The sequence below is a fragment of the Colobus angolensis genome, unplaced genomic scaffold, assembly GCF_000951035.1.
Source record: "Colobus angolensis palliatus isolate OR3802 unplaced genomic scaffold, Cang.pa_1.0 Scaffold59, whole genome shotgun sequence".
Taxonomy (NCBI): domain Eukaryota; kingdom Metazoa; phylum Chordata; class Mammalia; order Primates; family Cercopithecidae; genus Colobus; species Colobus angolensis.
Window position 1 is genome coordinate 7,514,023 of NW_012119487.1, and position 15,437 is coordinate 7,529,459.

A 15,437-nucleotide genomic window follows, 5' to 3' on the forward strand; every position below is an offset into this window, starting at 1 on the left:
TCCTACCCCTTCCAGAAATCTGCCCAGGGCCTTCACCCTGTACCCTCAGGCTGAACAAGGGGCTGAGCCTGTGCACCTGACTCAGAGCCCCTTGCTGCTCCTGAAATGATGAGTTGTGCCTGTCTTTTCATGTGTCCATCACCGCTCAGAAGAAAGTGCTCTCTTGGATGGCAGAGGACAGTTCTTTGTCACCTATGTATCCCCCCTGCCTCACACAATTTCTGCCCCAAAGAGGTCGCTCAATAAATATGTATTGACTGATCGATAATGATATTTCATTAGGTTCTTTAGTTTGCACAAGTTTCTGGGAACCACAATCTCCATGTTCAAATTTAAAGGTGGAAGCAGAGGTTAAGATTTTCCTCTACATAGAGCAGGCTATAGGTTAACCTCTGGGTTTATACGGATTTAAAGGTTAAAGTGGAAATGAATTTGATATTGTGAGAAACCTCCTACGTGCAGAGCAGCTCCTGAGACACTGCACTGGACCATGTTAATAAGAAAAGCAGCCTCTGGTAAGATCAAGGTGAAACCCTGTAGGGGAAGCAAAGTCAGGTGTTGGGTGAGACTAATCTTTGCAGAGAACTGTAAAGGGGCAGGTGCTCTGTAGTGTGGCCTCATTTATCCTTATAACAGTCTTCTGAGGCTGGTCATCTGGCCCCACTTTACCAGTGTATCAAGTAATTTTTAAGGCTAGTAACCTCTCCAAAGTCACCCTCTGTAAATGGGAAAATTGGGATTGGTCTGATTCTCAGGTATGGATCCCAGCAGCTTTCTAGTTCATGCTGGCTCAGGCCTATGGAATTCTCAAGTTTTCTTTCATCTGCAAAATCTACTGAGTAACTCCAAAAACCAAATATAGAACAAACTGTCAGAGAAAAGCTGTGTCCTAAAATCTCATCTGTCCCTCATTCATGCAGATTTGGCAGGAACAACTTCAAAAAGCTACCCAAGAGAAGCTGGGTGAGCGTCTAGAACGCTTTCCCAACTCAGGCCTTCTCTGGAGACAGCTGGTGCTGACCAGTGCAGTTATGGCTCAGCTGTGCACTGAGTCCTGCACACAGCCCTGTGTTCAACTAGAGCTAGAAATTCCTGTCCAGAGGCAAACACTCACCAGAGAGTGCTGCACATAACAAGGCCATGCTTTCACCATGGCTTGCCATTAAATGGAATGTGAGGAAACGTATCAATTGCTATTGATCTGGCATCTCCATGCTTCCTCAGAGCAGGCTATTCCAGGACAAGGAATTGTTCCACAGAATGCAGGCACTCACTTTGAGGGAAGGTCTCTGTGAGATCAATTTGGTCTGTACCAATCCCTACCCCTACAGTCTAGTGGAAAGGAGTGATCCTAGCCACAGTAGAGAGGACTTCTTGGGCACTGGCGTGAGTTTGGTGGGAAGATTCAGTCGGTAGGTTCAGGGTCCTCTTAGATCCTTTGAGTCTAGCTTGGGCCCTTCCCAAGTTATTTGGGATTGCAGATTATCAAGGTTAGGTTGAGCACCAAGGTCTTTTCTTACTCTGGGTTCAAGTTTTTAGCCTTCTGATATTCAATGATATTAATTACTATTGAATTAGGAATTTTAGGAAATACCTGAAATGATTATCTACATATATCTATTGAAGGCCTGCTGTGTTCAAAATTGTATGTTAGATGTTAAATATTTAAAGTGATATAAGATACCACTCCTTCGCTCAAGAAGAACATTTCATTGGGGAAAAATAGGCAGTTGAAAAATAAATATTAAATAAAATAATTGATGAATACATATTATAATCCATATATGATAGGCATTTGCAGGGGTAAAGTCATTGCGGATTGCTATAGTGGATTGGAGACATTCTAGAGCAATATTCTTCCATCCTGGCTTCAGGTTAGACTCACCATAGTGCTTTTAAAAACGCTCATGCCCTCGCCACACCTTTCAGAACTTACGAACTAATTCGTTTGCTCTGGGTATGATCGTCGGTCATTTTTAAAGCACACTGGGGACTCATAGAGAGCCAGGGCTGGAGACTGCTTTTTGGATGAGACTGTAAATGCGTGAAGTCAGAGATTATCTTGGTCATATTTGTTTGGTTATATCTGCAGCATCTGAAACAGTACCTTGAAGTAGTAGGTGTTCAACAGATGCTGAGTTTGGTGGAGACTTGATCTGGATCCTAAAAAATGGTAGTATTTATATTGTGAGAAAAATGTGCATTCTTGCTAGGGGAAAGGGTATGAGGAAATGAGCAGAGTGGGAGACATTCAGTTTATTGCGGATATTGGATCACTTAGAAAACAGATTCAGCTAAGAACAAAAGGTTCTCTAGAAGAAGAGTGGCTCATTTAGAGGAAGTTGTATGTTGGCATTCGATAGTAAAAAGATTTAAATGGAGGAATTTAAACTCTATTTCAGAGTCTAGAGAGATGTTCAGGAGCTTGGAATTCAATAGGACACTAAATCATGAGTGAGTATAGTAGCAAATAAGTAGCCAATTATAGTGACTGACCAGGTCACAGAATTTTTTAGAGTGGTCGTTGGTAGGTGGTTTACTCAGATTGGTTTCGATTAAAGTTCCTGGTACCTAAAATAAACAGATTGTGACCCATTGCTTTCATTTGTCAGGCTAGTTGTTTCCATGTTAGGGATAAAAATTCTTAGTCACTTATTGATTAACCCACTGGCTTCTGAGATATCTGACCTCATGGGTCAAACCACACAATTGGTCCACTCTGCAGTGCTTGGATAAAACATCCAGTTAGCAGCCAGCAACTTTGAAAAAAGCATAAATGGTGCTTGTGGGGATAGAAACAGTTTTTGTGCAGGTTTTGCTTGAATAGCAATTTTATTAAGGTCCTTGTTTTTCAAACTGCTAGTTTCTGACTTTTAGGGAATGAGGAACTTATCCATGTCCATCAGCCAAATTCCACCAGGCTCCTCATCTGCCTTATCTTTATTACCCTTCGAAGTCCTGGAAGACCAGCAGTAGGAAAAAGGAAGAAAAAGTCAGCCGAATGATAAATCCTTGTTGGAAAGTTTTAATGCCCATATCACAGTCCAAGGAATGGAGCTGACGTCTCTTGCAGCACAAATCCTCAAAAGCAGCCTGTAACCAATGCCATGAGCATGACCCAGCCTTCCCTGGGACAGACACTCAGGAGAGAAAAGGACAAGGGAAAGTCCTTTGAGGAAGTGGTTCTGTGAATCCACATTCTAGCTAGGAGCATGCCTGAGAGAACACAGCTGTGGCTAAGCTGAATCCACAACCAGCTACAGGAGGAGCAGTAGAAGCTTTGCAAAAGAGTGAGCCCTAGGAGGCAAATGCAGGAGCAAAAATTAACACCTAGGCCAGGAATGGTTGACAGGGATGGTCTGGGAAGGGGCTTGGAAAGGTGGCAGTGAAGAAGTGAGACTCAGCAAACTGTATAGGTGTAAGTCTTCCATTTGTCCTCCACTGCTCACCATTTCTCCAGAAAAGGCATGCAGTAGCTGAATTCATCAGCTGCTTATGCAGAACTACTCACTTCCTCTACTAGACGACTTACTCAAGGAGGGACATGTATTCATGCCCATACTGTCAAGCCAAGCACTCAGAAGGAACTCAGCAAATGTATGTTAAGTGAATGATAGATTGACAAAATGAATGGATAAGATCTTATTTGGGAAATAAACTGTTCCAGCTAAGGCCTAGTATGAATTAAACTTTATGATAATGGAATCGTTCCTGGCTGGCAATCAAATTATTCCTCTGCTGTGGGCCTTTCTAATATGTGCTATTCCCAGGTATGTAGTAGAAATTTGGGAGGGACTAGAAGCATCCAATGTGATCAGGAAAGTAGTAGCTAAAAGAAAATAATAATGAGGCAGAGTTTAGAAAAGGGGAAGGCAGGGGCGGGAGAGATTCGTTTTGAACAACTTAAGACTCTATGAGGAAGGTGCAAATTAGATGCAAAATGGAGTGGCAGAAACTGACATTAATTGCCTACTCTGTGCCAGTTTCTGTGCCAGGGATTTTCCCTGCATTATCTCATATATCCCTCACAATAACCTAGCCAGGCATGTAATATAGCCCCATTTAACAAATGCAGAGACTGGAGGCTTCAGGAGGTTGAGTAAATTAGTGAGGTTCCCAGAGCTGGCAAAGAAGGAAGGCAGGGCCCAAACAGAATCGGTCTGACCTCCAAGTCCTCCATGTTGTCCCTGGACATGACTGGGGGCAAGCACTTTTGTTAGTAGGTGGCCATGACAACTCAAGGTGTTTCCCATTTTATACTTTACCACTAGGAAGTAAGTTCAGGGGGAAGTGGAACACAGGGTTTGCAGACATACATAAGCAAGTCCCTAGACAATCACTTACCTAAATATTTTATCAGAGGGCTGCTCTCCCAAAACCAGGTCAAAGCCTCGCTGAAATATTGTGTAAGGCCATGGCCTAAAAGAAGAAACATCATTCAATTAAATTCAACTCAACAAATACTCACTGAACGCCCACTTTGTCCCAGGCACAGTGCTAGGTGGTAGAGATCCAGCCATCCAGGGCATAGCCCCTGCCCTCAAGAAGCTCACTAATATGAGCTCACACATGACCTTGAATCCTGGGACCTGACAAAGAACATGACAAATGTAAAACTCACTGAACTACTAGAAAAATGGAATTTAATAGCCATGACAATTGAAACTACATATAGTGTAAAATTATATGAAGATAGACCTGACATATTCATAATTCATGGTCCTTCAGACGTAGATTTTCAGAAACCCAGCTTGATCTCCCTTAAGAAGAGCAGTGTGAGTTCTTGGGAATCAGACAGTTCTGGATTCAAACTTCATTCTGACATTGAACCAACCGACTATGGACAGATAATTTGCTTGCCAGTCTTAATTTCCTATACGGTCAATAAATGATAGCTCCCTAACAGACCATTGTGAAGATTAAGCAAACCTCTTCGGCCAAAGACTACAGCTCATACAAGATATTAGACATGTTTTCTTTTCTTATTCAAAATGACAAGAGGATGCTGGGTCTTTGATAGGTTTCAGACATCTTCAAACATTTTAATGTCACTCACTCAAATAGAAACAATTAAAATTGTGTTTGCAAATATTTCTTAACTGTAATGCTTTGTAGTGAACATCCAGGTATTGTCATATGTATTAGAAAGTAACAAGACTATTTCTTTTAAATAGTGTATATCTTTTCACTAACCCAGATCTCTAAGCTCATTATTTAATCATTAAAGCAAGAATTAGCAAAGCCCAGATCTTGTGAGTACTGAGCTATTGCACACACTAGGTGGATTTAGCCCTTACACTTGTGCAACTTACAGTCTTATAATGAACCCAATTATTGACAATTTTACTGTAGACATTCCTTTAGTTTTCAAGGACTACAAAAAGCCAGGAGAATAAATTATTAATTATTATTTGGGGCTAATTCTAATACTAGGAGTTAACCTAGTGGTTTTCAGTGCAGAGGGTGTCACCCCATAGAGGGTATTTTGATAAATGTATGGCAGTTGTTCTTGAATGACACAATGACTGAAGGTCATTATTACCCTTTAGAAGGTAGGGCTAGGATGGCTAGAATAGTGCATTGCTCAGGACAGTTCTGCAGAACAAAAATTTCCCCTTGTCCTACAAGCTTTTGAATGTCATGCAAGACATTTATTTAGGTTTTGAAAACCCGCTTCTAATGGTATGAGCATAGATGCTAATTCCATTAACATATAAGCACAAAGTACAGTTTCAATACAGTGAATTTTCTAGGTCCATAACTACTTTATAATTTGAGGGGAGGTTACACGTTGTATAATCACTTTGAATCACCAATACAGCACATGTGTATCAGTCTGTATTACTCTCACACATATAATATAATATTGCATTCTATATTATATATTATATTATGGTGAATCTGCACTAGGTACAAATGTCTATCAAATTTATTATTTATTTTCTTGTAATGGAGCATTAAAATATTTATTATAATTAGCACAGGAAGATACAATTATTAAATATTAACAGTTATATCATTATAAATTATTCTTATTTCTCCCTTAATTAATATTAAATGCTATATTTGTTAAAATTTTGTATCTACGGGTTTTATTATTTATAAATTTTATTTACACATAATAAAAGGGGTTAAAAATATTTGTTACAAAATACTGATAGTGTTGGAAATCATCAACTTAACCCAATAAGCTAACAAATTAATTACCCAGAGTCTTTATTTGTTGCAAGGGAAAGCCATTGGAACTATATAAGGAAGTGGCTAGGATGAATGTGTTCATTATTTAAGCTTACTATTTATAAATGCATTATTCCTGGGATTCAATTTGGAAATACCTAGAGGCAAGAACTGGCTCCATAAAGTATCCAAACAGGGTACTGTGAATAACTCTTGCATCAAATAAAAGGCCCCCCCTCCAGGTGTTTCTATGTTTGTTAGTCATTGTAGGTGAACCCACAGAGTAGGGTTTGAATTTGATTCTTTTTTTTTTGCTGAACAGAAAATGGTGGTATATGCAACAGCTAAAAATATCTGTTAATTCAAGAAAAAGTCTAGAAATCGCGAGAAAAAAATATTCCATATAATACCAGACACCTAGAAAAGGCAATAGAAAAAGAGGGACATGCAATTTTATTTATCTCTATTTTGGGTAGGATCATATTTTATTTACTGTCAGTTTAACATTTTAAATAACATACATTTTGCCTTCCAACCATTTCCAGCACTCAAAACTGATACAATGTGTAATTATAGTTAATTGTTGGCATAGTTCCTAGGTTGTTTGAAAATATATTTTCAGGAGCCAAGTGACTGGCATTAAATACTATGTGAACAATTAGCTATGCAAAATGACACAAATAAACCTGTATTCAAGCCAAAGTTAAGGAAGCAATGAGCTTGGATGTATTTATTAAGCACTCATCCACTGTTGCTAAGTAGGTTAGGTCAAGGAGACCTCCTGCTTTTGAGGGCCCTGAAAATTAAGAATATCAACTCAAATTGGAAGGATGTAGAGGAGTGCAGTGTAGACCCCACCCTGATCACATTTAGAGGCAGCAGGGCACGGTGGTTTTAGGACATGAATTCTGGAGTTAGGCTGCGTATTTCAAATGCCAGCTTAGCCACCAATCACTGTGTGACTTTGGGCAAGTTCCTTCCCCTTCATCATTCTGTAACCCCATATCCTCATCTGTAAAATGAGGCTGATGGTAATAGCTATCTATTTGACAAAGTTGTTATGAGGAGGAACTAGCTAATGTAATTAAAGTGCCTAGAACAGTTCATGGCATTTAGTGAGTGCCACACATAGAATCATGTGTTAAATAAGTTAAATTGATCAATTACATGCATCAAATATAAATACTATAATAAGGAGTGGTTCCCAAACTTCAACAGAGGAAGAAATGTCTTGCCCTAGGTGCAAATGCAATGCCAACACAGGCTTTAACTCAGATTGTAGATGTCTTTACATAGGCTGGAGAGGAGGCAACGTGAGCATGGAAAGGCCAAAGCCCCGACACCCCACCTCCCACCTCCCACCTCCCACTTCCCACCCAGTGGTCACTTCACTGGGCAACTAACTCTACAGCATTGACATTAAACTCAAAGAGCAGGGAAGAGCATATTGTGAAATGGCAAGAGAATTCAGCAAGTAGCAAATTGCACCGGCAAAGGAATAAAGGGGAATTTACTTAATTTCTTCCCTCTAGTCCAGAATGATCTGCCAGAGAGATGAGAAATCTTACTTGATTTATTTAGCAAATATTTGTAGAGGCCTATTGTGTGTGAACTGTGATATTAGGCAACAGGAATTGGGATAAAGAGATTCTTGCCCTCAAAGGAATCTAAGGTCTTTGTGAAGAAGCACATATAGACCCAGACAAACCACTGAGAATGTTAAAAGGGAAGAGGAAGGGGTTTTTAGGAAATAAGCTAAGTGGTAGTGGCTGGTGGTAGAGTCACCATCCTGGGTGCAGGGAAGGCTGGTGTTGGCAGTGCATGGAATGACAGTGGAGGGTCTGGTAGGGGAGCTTAGTGCACACAAGTAGAAAGCTACAGATGGTCATACAGGAAAAGGAGGGGCAAAGTAATGAAGAGGTGGATGTAAAAGCACTCATAACACTTTGAAAATGGACCTGCTTGAGACCCATTGAAAGAGGAAAGGCCTCTGTATTTGGGCTCTTTGAGTGCAAGAGAAAGTAAGAAAACCCAACGGGCCTCACTGAAAAAAAAAAAAAAAAAAAAAAAAAAAAAAAAAAAAAAAAAAAAGCCCTATCATGAAGTCTTGTATCCAGGTTTAAATGGAAGTTTCCTCTGAGATATCTGCAAGCAGGGTCTAAAGGTCCTTCTATGTGCCCCTCGCCTCCCTTTGCTCTGTTTTTCAGACTATGGACTTCACTCCAAACAGCTAAGACACATGGTGGAGATGCCCCCTAGCAGTATGAGCCACAGAGGAAACACTTTGTCTCCTCATTAGGAAAAAAAAAAAAGTCTCTGGGAGAACTGCCTGACATATTCTGAGTCAGATGAACAACCTGGACCAATCTCTCGGCTGGGTAAGCAGAGGGTTCTGAAGAGATAGCAACTCCTATCTGGTTTTCTGGGCTAGAGCTGGAAAGGAGCATGAGTGGCAAGCCTCAGCTTCTATCTGCTTGTAGTGCTAAGAGTGTTGCCTCCATTAGAAGTGAGCAGCATTATTAAGCAGACTGTGCCAATATTCATTTTGTGGAAAGGGCACTAGGCCATCAAGGAGCCCATGGATTGTGTCAGGGGCAGGAGGTTGAACCCTGTCATTGGAAGGAAACTTCAGTCTCTCTATCCGCTTTGATATGTGGTCTCCAATATTCTCTCAGTGCAGAGAAAACCACTCACATCTTTTTAGTCAGAATAGAGCATTTTTGTTTGTTTGTTTGTTTGTTTGTTTCATTCATTCTAACAAATAAAGACCCTGAAGATTGTCATCCCATGTGGGCAGCTACAGGTGGCTTCCATTCAGGCATATCACAGGAAGCACCGCAGACCCATGCCCATGCAGGAACATAGCCTGTGCCACAGAGGAATCCATTGTAACGGATGCACAGCAGCCAGCAGGCACACATGCAAATACGTATGCTGAGAACTAGTGGTAATCTTTTATTTGCCTTTTCTTTCTTCCTCCTGTCTCACACAATACCCACAGTCTCTTCAGAGTCTTCTCTAAGCATTGGCAATTGGTTTCTCTCCCAATTCTCTCTCCTCCCCCTTAGGACATATCCACTGTTGCAGGGATTTTCCCCTTAGTCTAGGTGATGTGTTGGGTCAGAGGTTGGCTGTGGCCTTGACTTGACTTGATGGTTGTCCTTCATGCTGATAGCTTGGGCATTTCTTTCACTCTGTAACTTAGTAAGTAAAGACCCTGCATGACCAGGCTGACTGGATGCTCCCTTCATATGGTCTTTCTCAGTGCATCAAGGGACTACTCTTGCTTTAACAAGAGTCCTTTAAATGTCACTTTTTGATTAAATGCTAGTTCCAACTTTCCACCTAACTGTGGCATTTGGAAACAGAGCTCAGAAGCTGTTAGCCAGCATGTCTGGTGATAAGCTTCCTTGTATAAGACTTGCCATCCAGGGAGAGGGAGGAGAAATAGAGATAGACACGTAGGTAGGTAGGTAGGTAGGTAGGTAGGTAGACAGATAGATCGATCGGTAGATAGATAGATAGATAGATAGATAGATAGATAGATAGATAGATAGATAGATAGATAAAAGAAAGCAAGCAAGAAAGAGGGAAAAGTAGGGAGATAAGCAGAATGAGAGAGAATATATGTATGTATATATGAATGTGGGTATGGTGTGTGTGTGTGTGTGTGTGTGTGTGTGTGTATTCTCTTTGATGCAGTCCAGCATAGATGGGATGTTTCATTCAGAAGCAGTGATGAACAGGGCATTTCATTATGGACTTTGAGAAACTATAAGCTTTTTCCAGACTTACATATTATTCTACCTGTCATAAAAGGAACTTTCACAAACGGAAATATTTGTCCACAGTTAAATGAAAGCACATCCTTTCAAGCCTGCCTCTGGCCCACATTTGGCTGAGTTTCTGGTAGAAGCATGGTTTCCAAAATTTCTGCCCAGCTATTCACAGCACTTTGGGGTCCCAGTATGGGATATTATATTTATATGTAACGTGAGAGCATTTAAACAAATATTCCTTTTCTAAACTAGGTAAATAAATCGCAAGAAGGGTGCAGTGAAACAAAGAGAGAATAGAGGCTCATTTTAAAAGTGCTTCTGGAGAAAGGCAGTTTGCAATATATACAGGAGAAAGGTGAAGAGAAAAATGGCAAAAATGAATTTTTCTGCTATGCAGTTGGCTGAACCATCACATGCTTCAATGTATCCTAATGGTAAGATGAGGAGATTATTACATGTCACTATCTTCATAATCATTACTAGTTCTGGGAAAAAATAAGTACTTGGAATGACCAATCCCTAGATTATCTGGTAAACCTGTGGCTTTATCAGAAGTTAGTAAGCATAATGATGAATAATGATGCCTAAAGTTTACAAAGGATGCTATAGGGCCTTGAGGCCCTTGCAAATGTTGTTTCTCTACCTGGATTACCACCCCTGACATATCCCCTGTCCCTCAACTGCTATTTACTTGGACAACTTACACTGTTCTGAAAGTCTAACTTAAAAATGATTTCCTAAAATAGGCCTTCCTGGCACTCCTAGACTAGGTTATATTTCCTTGTTATATTCTCTCCTGGCACCCTGCACTTTCCTTTATATATATTTAGTGACTATTTTCTGCTCACCATATATAAAGGACCTTGTCATTGTGTCTACTATACCCACCATGTGCAGAGTAGTACCATTACATAGCGGGCACTCAAGAAAGAGCTCCACTGTATTGCAAATGAGGTTGAGGGTTAGACAGAGCTGAATTTAAGCCCTGGATGAAGCAATCATTGAATTATATGACCTCAGATAAGTCCTTTGATTTTCCTAACCTCAGTACAATCATGAGTTGCTCAATGATGAGGATACATCCTGAGAAATGCATCATTAAGTGATTTTGTCATTGTGTAATTATAGCACATTTACACAGACCCAGACAGTATAGCCTACTAGACAACCAGGCTATATAGTATAACCTATTGCTCCTAGGCTGTGAACTTGCACAATATGTTACTATACTGAACACTATAGGCAATTATAATACCACGGTAAATGTTTAGGCATCTAAACATAGAAAAGGTACAGTAAAAATATAGAGTTACAATTTCATGGGAACACTATTGTACATGTGGTCCACTGTTGACTAAAATGTCATTATGTGGTGCATGACTGTATTTTCATCTGTAAAATGTGGATATAATAGTGCCTCGAGTTATTACATGTTGATCACCCAGCAGTATTCAGAGCCCACTTGAGGTTAGTGGTCAGGGATATTAAATGAGACCGATCAGTGTGGTGGCCAGCTGCAGTCATTTGTGCAAACACAGACAAAACCCTGTGGAGCCACAGGGTTGTTGAGTTTAACCAGTGTTGAAGTGTTTCAACGAATAAAATAAAATGGTGATAAAATAGTGCCTACATTTGCTAAATGAACTACTACTTTTTTTTTAATTTTTAGTTTTTTTTAGAGACAGGATCTCACTCTGTCACCCATGCTGAAATGCAGCGGTGCAATCATAGTTCACTGTAGCCTCTAATCCCTAGACTCAAGCAATCCTCCTGCCTGTGCTTCCCAAAGTGCTGGGATTACAGCTGTGAGCCACCATGCTTGACCTCAAACTTACATTATCTTTTACCATATAAATCTCATGCAAAGAAAAATTAAATATTGATGTGATTGTACTATTTAAAGTCTATTAGTAGTAAACAAACTCATTTAGAATTTTTTTATACAGAAAAATAACACACTTGTCAGTAATTAGAAGAGTAGTTCATGTAGGTGCAGGAGCCAGACTGAGTAGGTTTAAAACCTGGCTCTACCACTTACTATCTCTGTGACCTTGGGTAAGTTCATTAATTCATGCGATGAGAGTATCCTATCCATTTCCCTCCTTGCTGCAGTCATACCTATACTGCTGTGCCCCCATCTTCCCTCCTCATTTCAGATCCTGGATCACTGTCCTCTGCCAAAACTTCTCCATAATTTTTGGTAACTTAAGTATCCACTAAAATCAAGTCACTCAGCTCTTTGACCTTTCTCCTCTAATGATCCTACCTCTACCCTCCTTTTCCCATGGTCATGTTCTAGATAACAAATATCTGCAGCCCCTCCCTGGTCTCAATTTCAAAAATCCCAATATCTAAGCATCATCTCCTATTTTGCCAACTTATTGTTTCTAATGCCATAATTTTCTACCTCCTGGATGCTTAGAATTTATTCATTCTACCATTGTTTTCCTGACCTTCACCTACCTCGTGTACGTTCTTCCTTCTTTTTTCATATTAAATTATGTCATCCATTATTGTAATCATTCCCTTTCATGTAACCTCAACTCCCACACTCCTCCATCACTTCATCATACTTGTCTGAAACACTCCAACACTGGTTAAACTCAACAACCCTGTGGCTCCATTTCTGCGTTTGCACAGATGAATGCAGGTGGCCGCCACACTGATTCATTTAAAATCCCTGACTGCTAACCTCAAGTGGGCTCTTGAATACTGCCCAGTGATCAAACTACATTTTCCTCATTCATTCACTCTCCCTTTCTCTAGATCACCTTTTCATACTTTCTTTCTCTCAAACCTCTGACACCTCCTCCCCATTTTCTCCTTCGGCACATGATGTGCTTCCTCAATAACTGAGAAAACAGAGGTAATCAAGATGCAAAGCTTTCACCACCACATCCACCTGCCTGCCTGCCCATGCCTATTACTCAGGCCTCCTTCCAGTAATTAGGCATGAACAGTTTCCACTCCTGACTAGAGTGCTGCCATCCCAGCCCACTCCTGGCATTTCATAGGCAATGGGATTTAAGAAGGGCCCTCCATGGAAGTTACCAGTGCAAACTCCCCTTTGCTCCTGTGTCCTCAGGCAAATAAGAGCACAGATCCTCAACTTCTTCACATGTAAAATGGGAATTCTCAAGTACAGTATACTCCACAAAAACATGATATTGTTGAACACTGTATATAAATAAATTGCAAATTCTTGATAATCTTTGGTTATTAATTTTTAATTATTATTTAGGGTAACTTTCAGTCTTTTTTTATGTATATGTGCACACATGTGCTTTATATAAATTATCTCATTTAAAGATAGAGCAATAAAAAACTGACAGGATCCCTTCCTTCTGTGGCTCAATTTTCTCGTCTGTAAATTAGGGATAATAATATTATCTACCTCATCAATTGCATAGGGTTGAATACTCTTTTAATATGTGCAAATAACTTTCAGTAACCTTGGGATGCAGTAAATTTTTAATAAATATTAACTGTTATCATGCACACATTAATAGGAATTTTGATTCTAAACGCTGAATTTTTTTTTTTTTTTTTTGAGACGGAGTCTTGCTCTGTCACGCAGACTGGAGTGCAGTGGCACAATCTTGGCTCACTGCAACCTCCACCTCCCGGGTTCAAGCGATTCTGCTGCCTCAGCCTCCCAAGTAGCTGGGATTACAGGTGCCCGCCACCATGCCCAGCTAATTTTTGTAATTTTTAATAGAGACAGGGTTTCACCATATTAGCCAGGTTGGTCTCGAATTCCTGACCTTGTGATCCATCTGCCTAGGCCTCCCAAAGTGCTGGGATTACAGGCGTGAGCCACCGTGCCCAGCCTGAAAATAAATTTTATAGATATATCAAATGATTTTGAAATGGGTAGTAGTGAACAAAATGTTGTACCTTTTCTTCTAGATTTTGAAACTCAAGGATACAACCTTGTCCCAAAACATGGCAATAAAGACAAATACACATATATACACATGTAACATAAATGTGATGTTCACACTTGAACTTTTTGTCATCACACTCAGCCTTTTAGCCAAGAAAGAGCAAGCGAGAGAATAAGAAAAGTGAGGGGCACTGTCATGGGCCCCAGTTACGCAGGAGGCATTCATACCTTGACTCCCAGCACCTGACTTGGAGAAGGCCTAGCTGCTCTTTTGATTTAAGGATCATCATAGAAGGCAGAGACAGAGTTCATCTGTCCCCAAATAGGGGAAGCTTAGCCCAGAGAACTGTAGTTTCCCTGCAAATTTCGGGATCAAGAATTATATAAGGCAAAGGGAAGAAATCTTGAGTGGGTCAGAAAAAGCTGGTAATAGCAGCTGCCGTTTATTGTGCATTTCCACAAGTCAGGCAGGTACTCTGTTGGGTGCTGTCCATGTGTCATTTCACAGCTACCTAGAGAACTCTACAGCTGTGTTATTATCCCCAAGTGGCAAAGGTGAACAAGGGTTCAGCAAGGTCATGTTAGTTGCCCAAGGTCACACTGCTAGTAAGGGGCAGAGAGGAGGATTGTCATGGAGCACATATCCTGGGATTTCTCCCACACCTTGCTCTGCTCTTCTCCCCGTCATAGGCATAAAGCTGTTAGAGAAAATATACAAAGGCAGCATTGGGTCTACACACAGTACTGTTGGCTGGGCATCAGCTTAGCTTGTCCACCACTGGCCTCTGGGTACAAAGTAGTGGGTGGAGCAGAAGTTATCTGTAGTGCATAGAAAGAATTACCTGTCCCATTGCCTGTGTTTTCATGGAGCAATATTAGCATACATGGCGTTGTATTAGAGTCACTTACCTGTCTTCCTTTATAAATATTCTCTCATTCAAATGGCTACTGAATCTCATTTATCATGGCATCTCTCGTAAGCAGAATTATTCTCAAACTTTGGTACATCAGATTTACCCTACATATGGATAAACTGGTCCTCAAATTTTGATGGCTCTCATTTCACCAGTCTAGGGTTGGGTCAAACATCAGTATTTTTAAAATGTTAGGTGGATGATTCTAAAGCACACACTAGGTTGGGAATTGCTGACCTAACATGTATACATTCACACCTTAGCTGATCTTTATAGACGAGTTTGGCATTCTGTATAATTGCATAGAAACAGAAATTGCAATCTAGCCTAAGAATTCATTGGAACCTGTTTTTTAAATTTCTGGATAATGAGAGGTGAAGCATATTGAGTTCCTTCCTGTCCCCTTTATCGATGAATTAAGATATCCCAAATCTCATTACAATTATATGAGATGCACATTCATTTTTGAAAACCTGTCAGTCATTTCTATTTCTGAGGATCAACAGTTCCATGAAAACAGTATTATGCAACATTGAGATTTTCCTACATTCGGAAATGCATCTACAGGTACAGATGCCTCCGCCTATGTGCACATACACACATGTGGTTGTGCACATGTGACACACACACTCACAAACACACCTATGTCACAGCTGCAGCATTTTCTTTGTGGGTAGGGAG

General features: G+C 40.3%; 1 protein-coding gene across 2 annotated transcripts in view; it reads right to left on the reverse strand.

Moving 5' to 3' along the window:
- The window catches only part of ASTN1 (astrotactin 1), a 310,755-nt gene that overhangs the window by 104,412 nt on the left and 190,906 nt on the right, over nucleotides 1–15,437 (reverse strand). For both annotated transcript variants that reach the window (XM_011962380.1, XM_011962379.1), the window contains exon 9: nucleotides 4,345–4,419. In XM_011962380.1, the coding sequence (XP_011817770.1) occupies nucleotides 4,345–4,419 (75 nt within the window). The remainder of the gene's footprint in view (nucleotides 1–4,344; nucleotides 4,420–15,437) is intronic.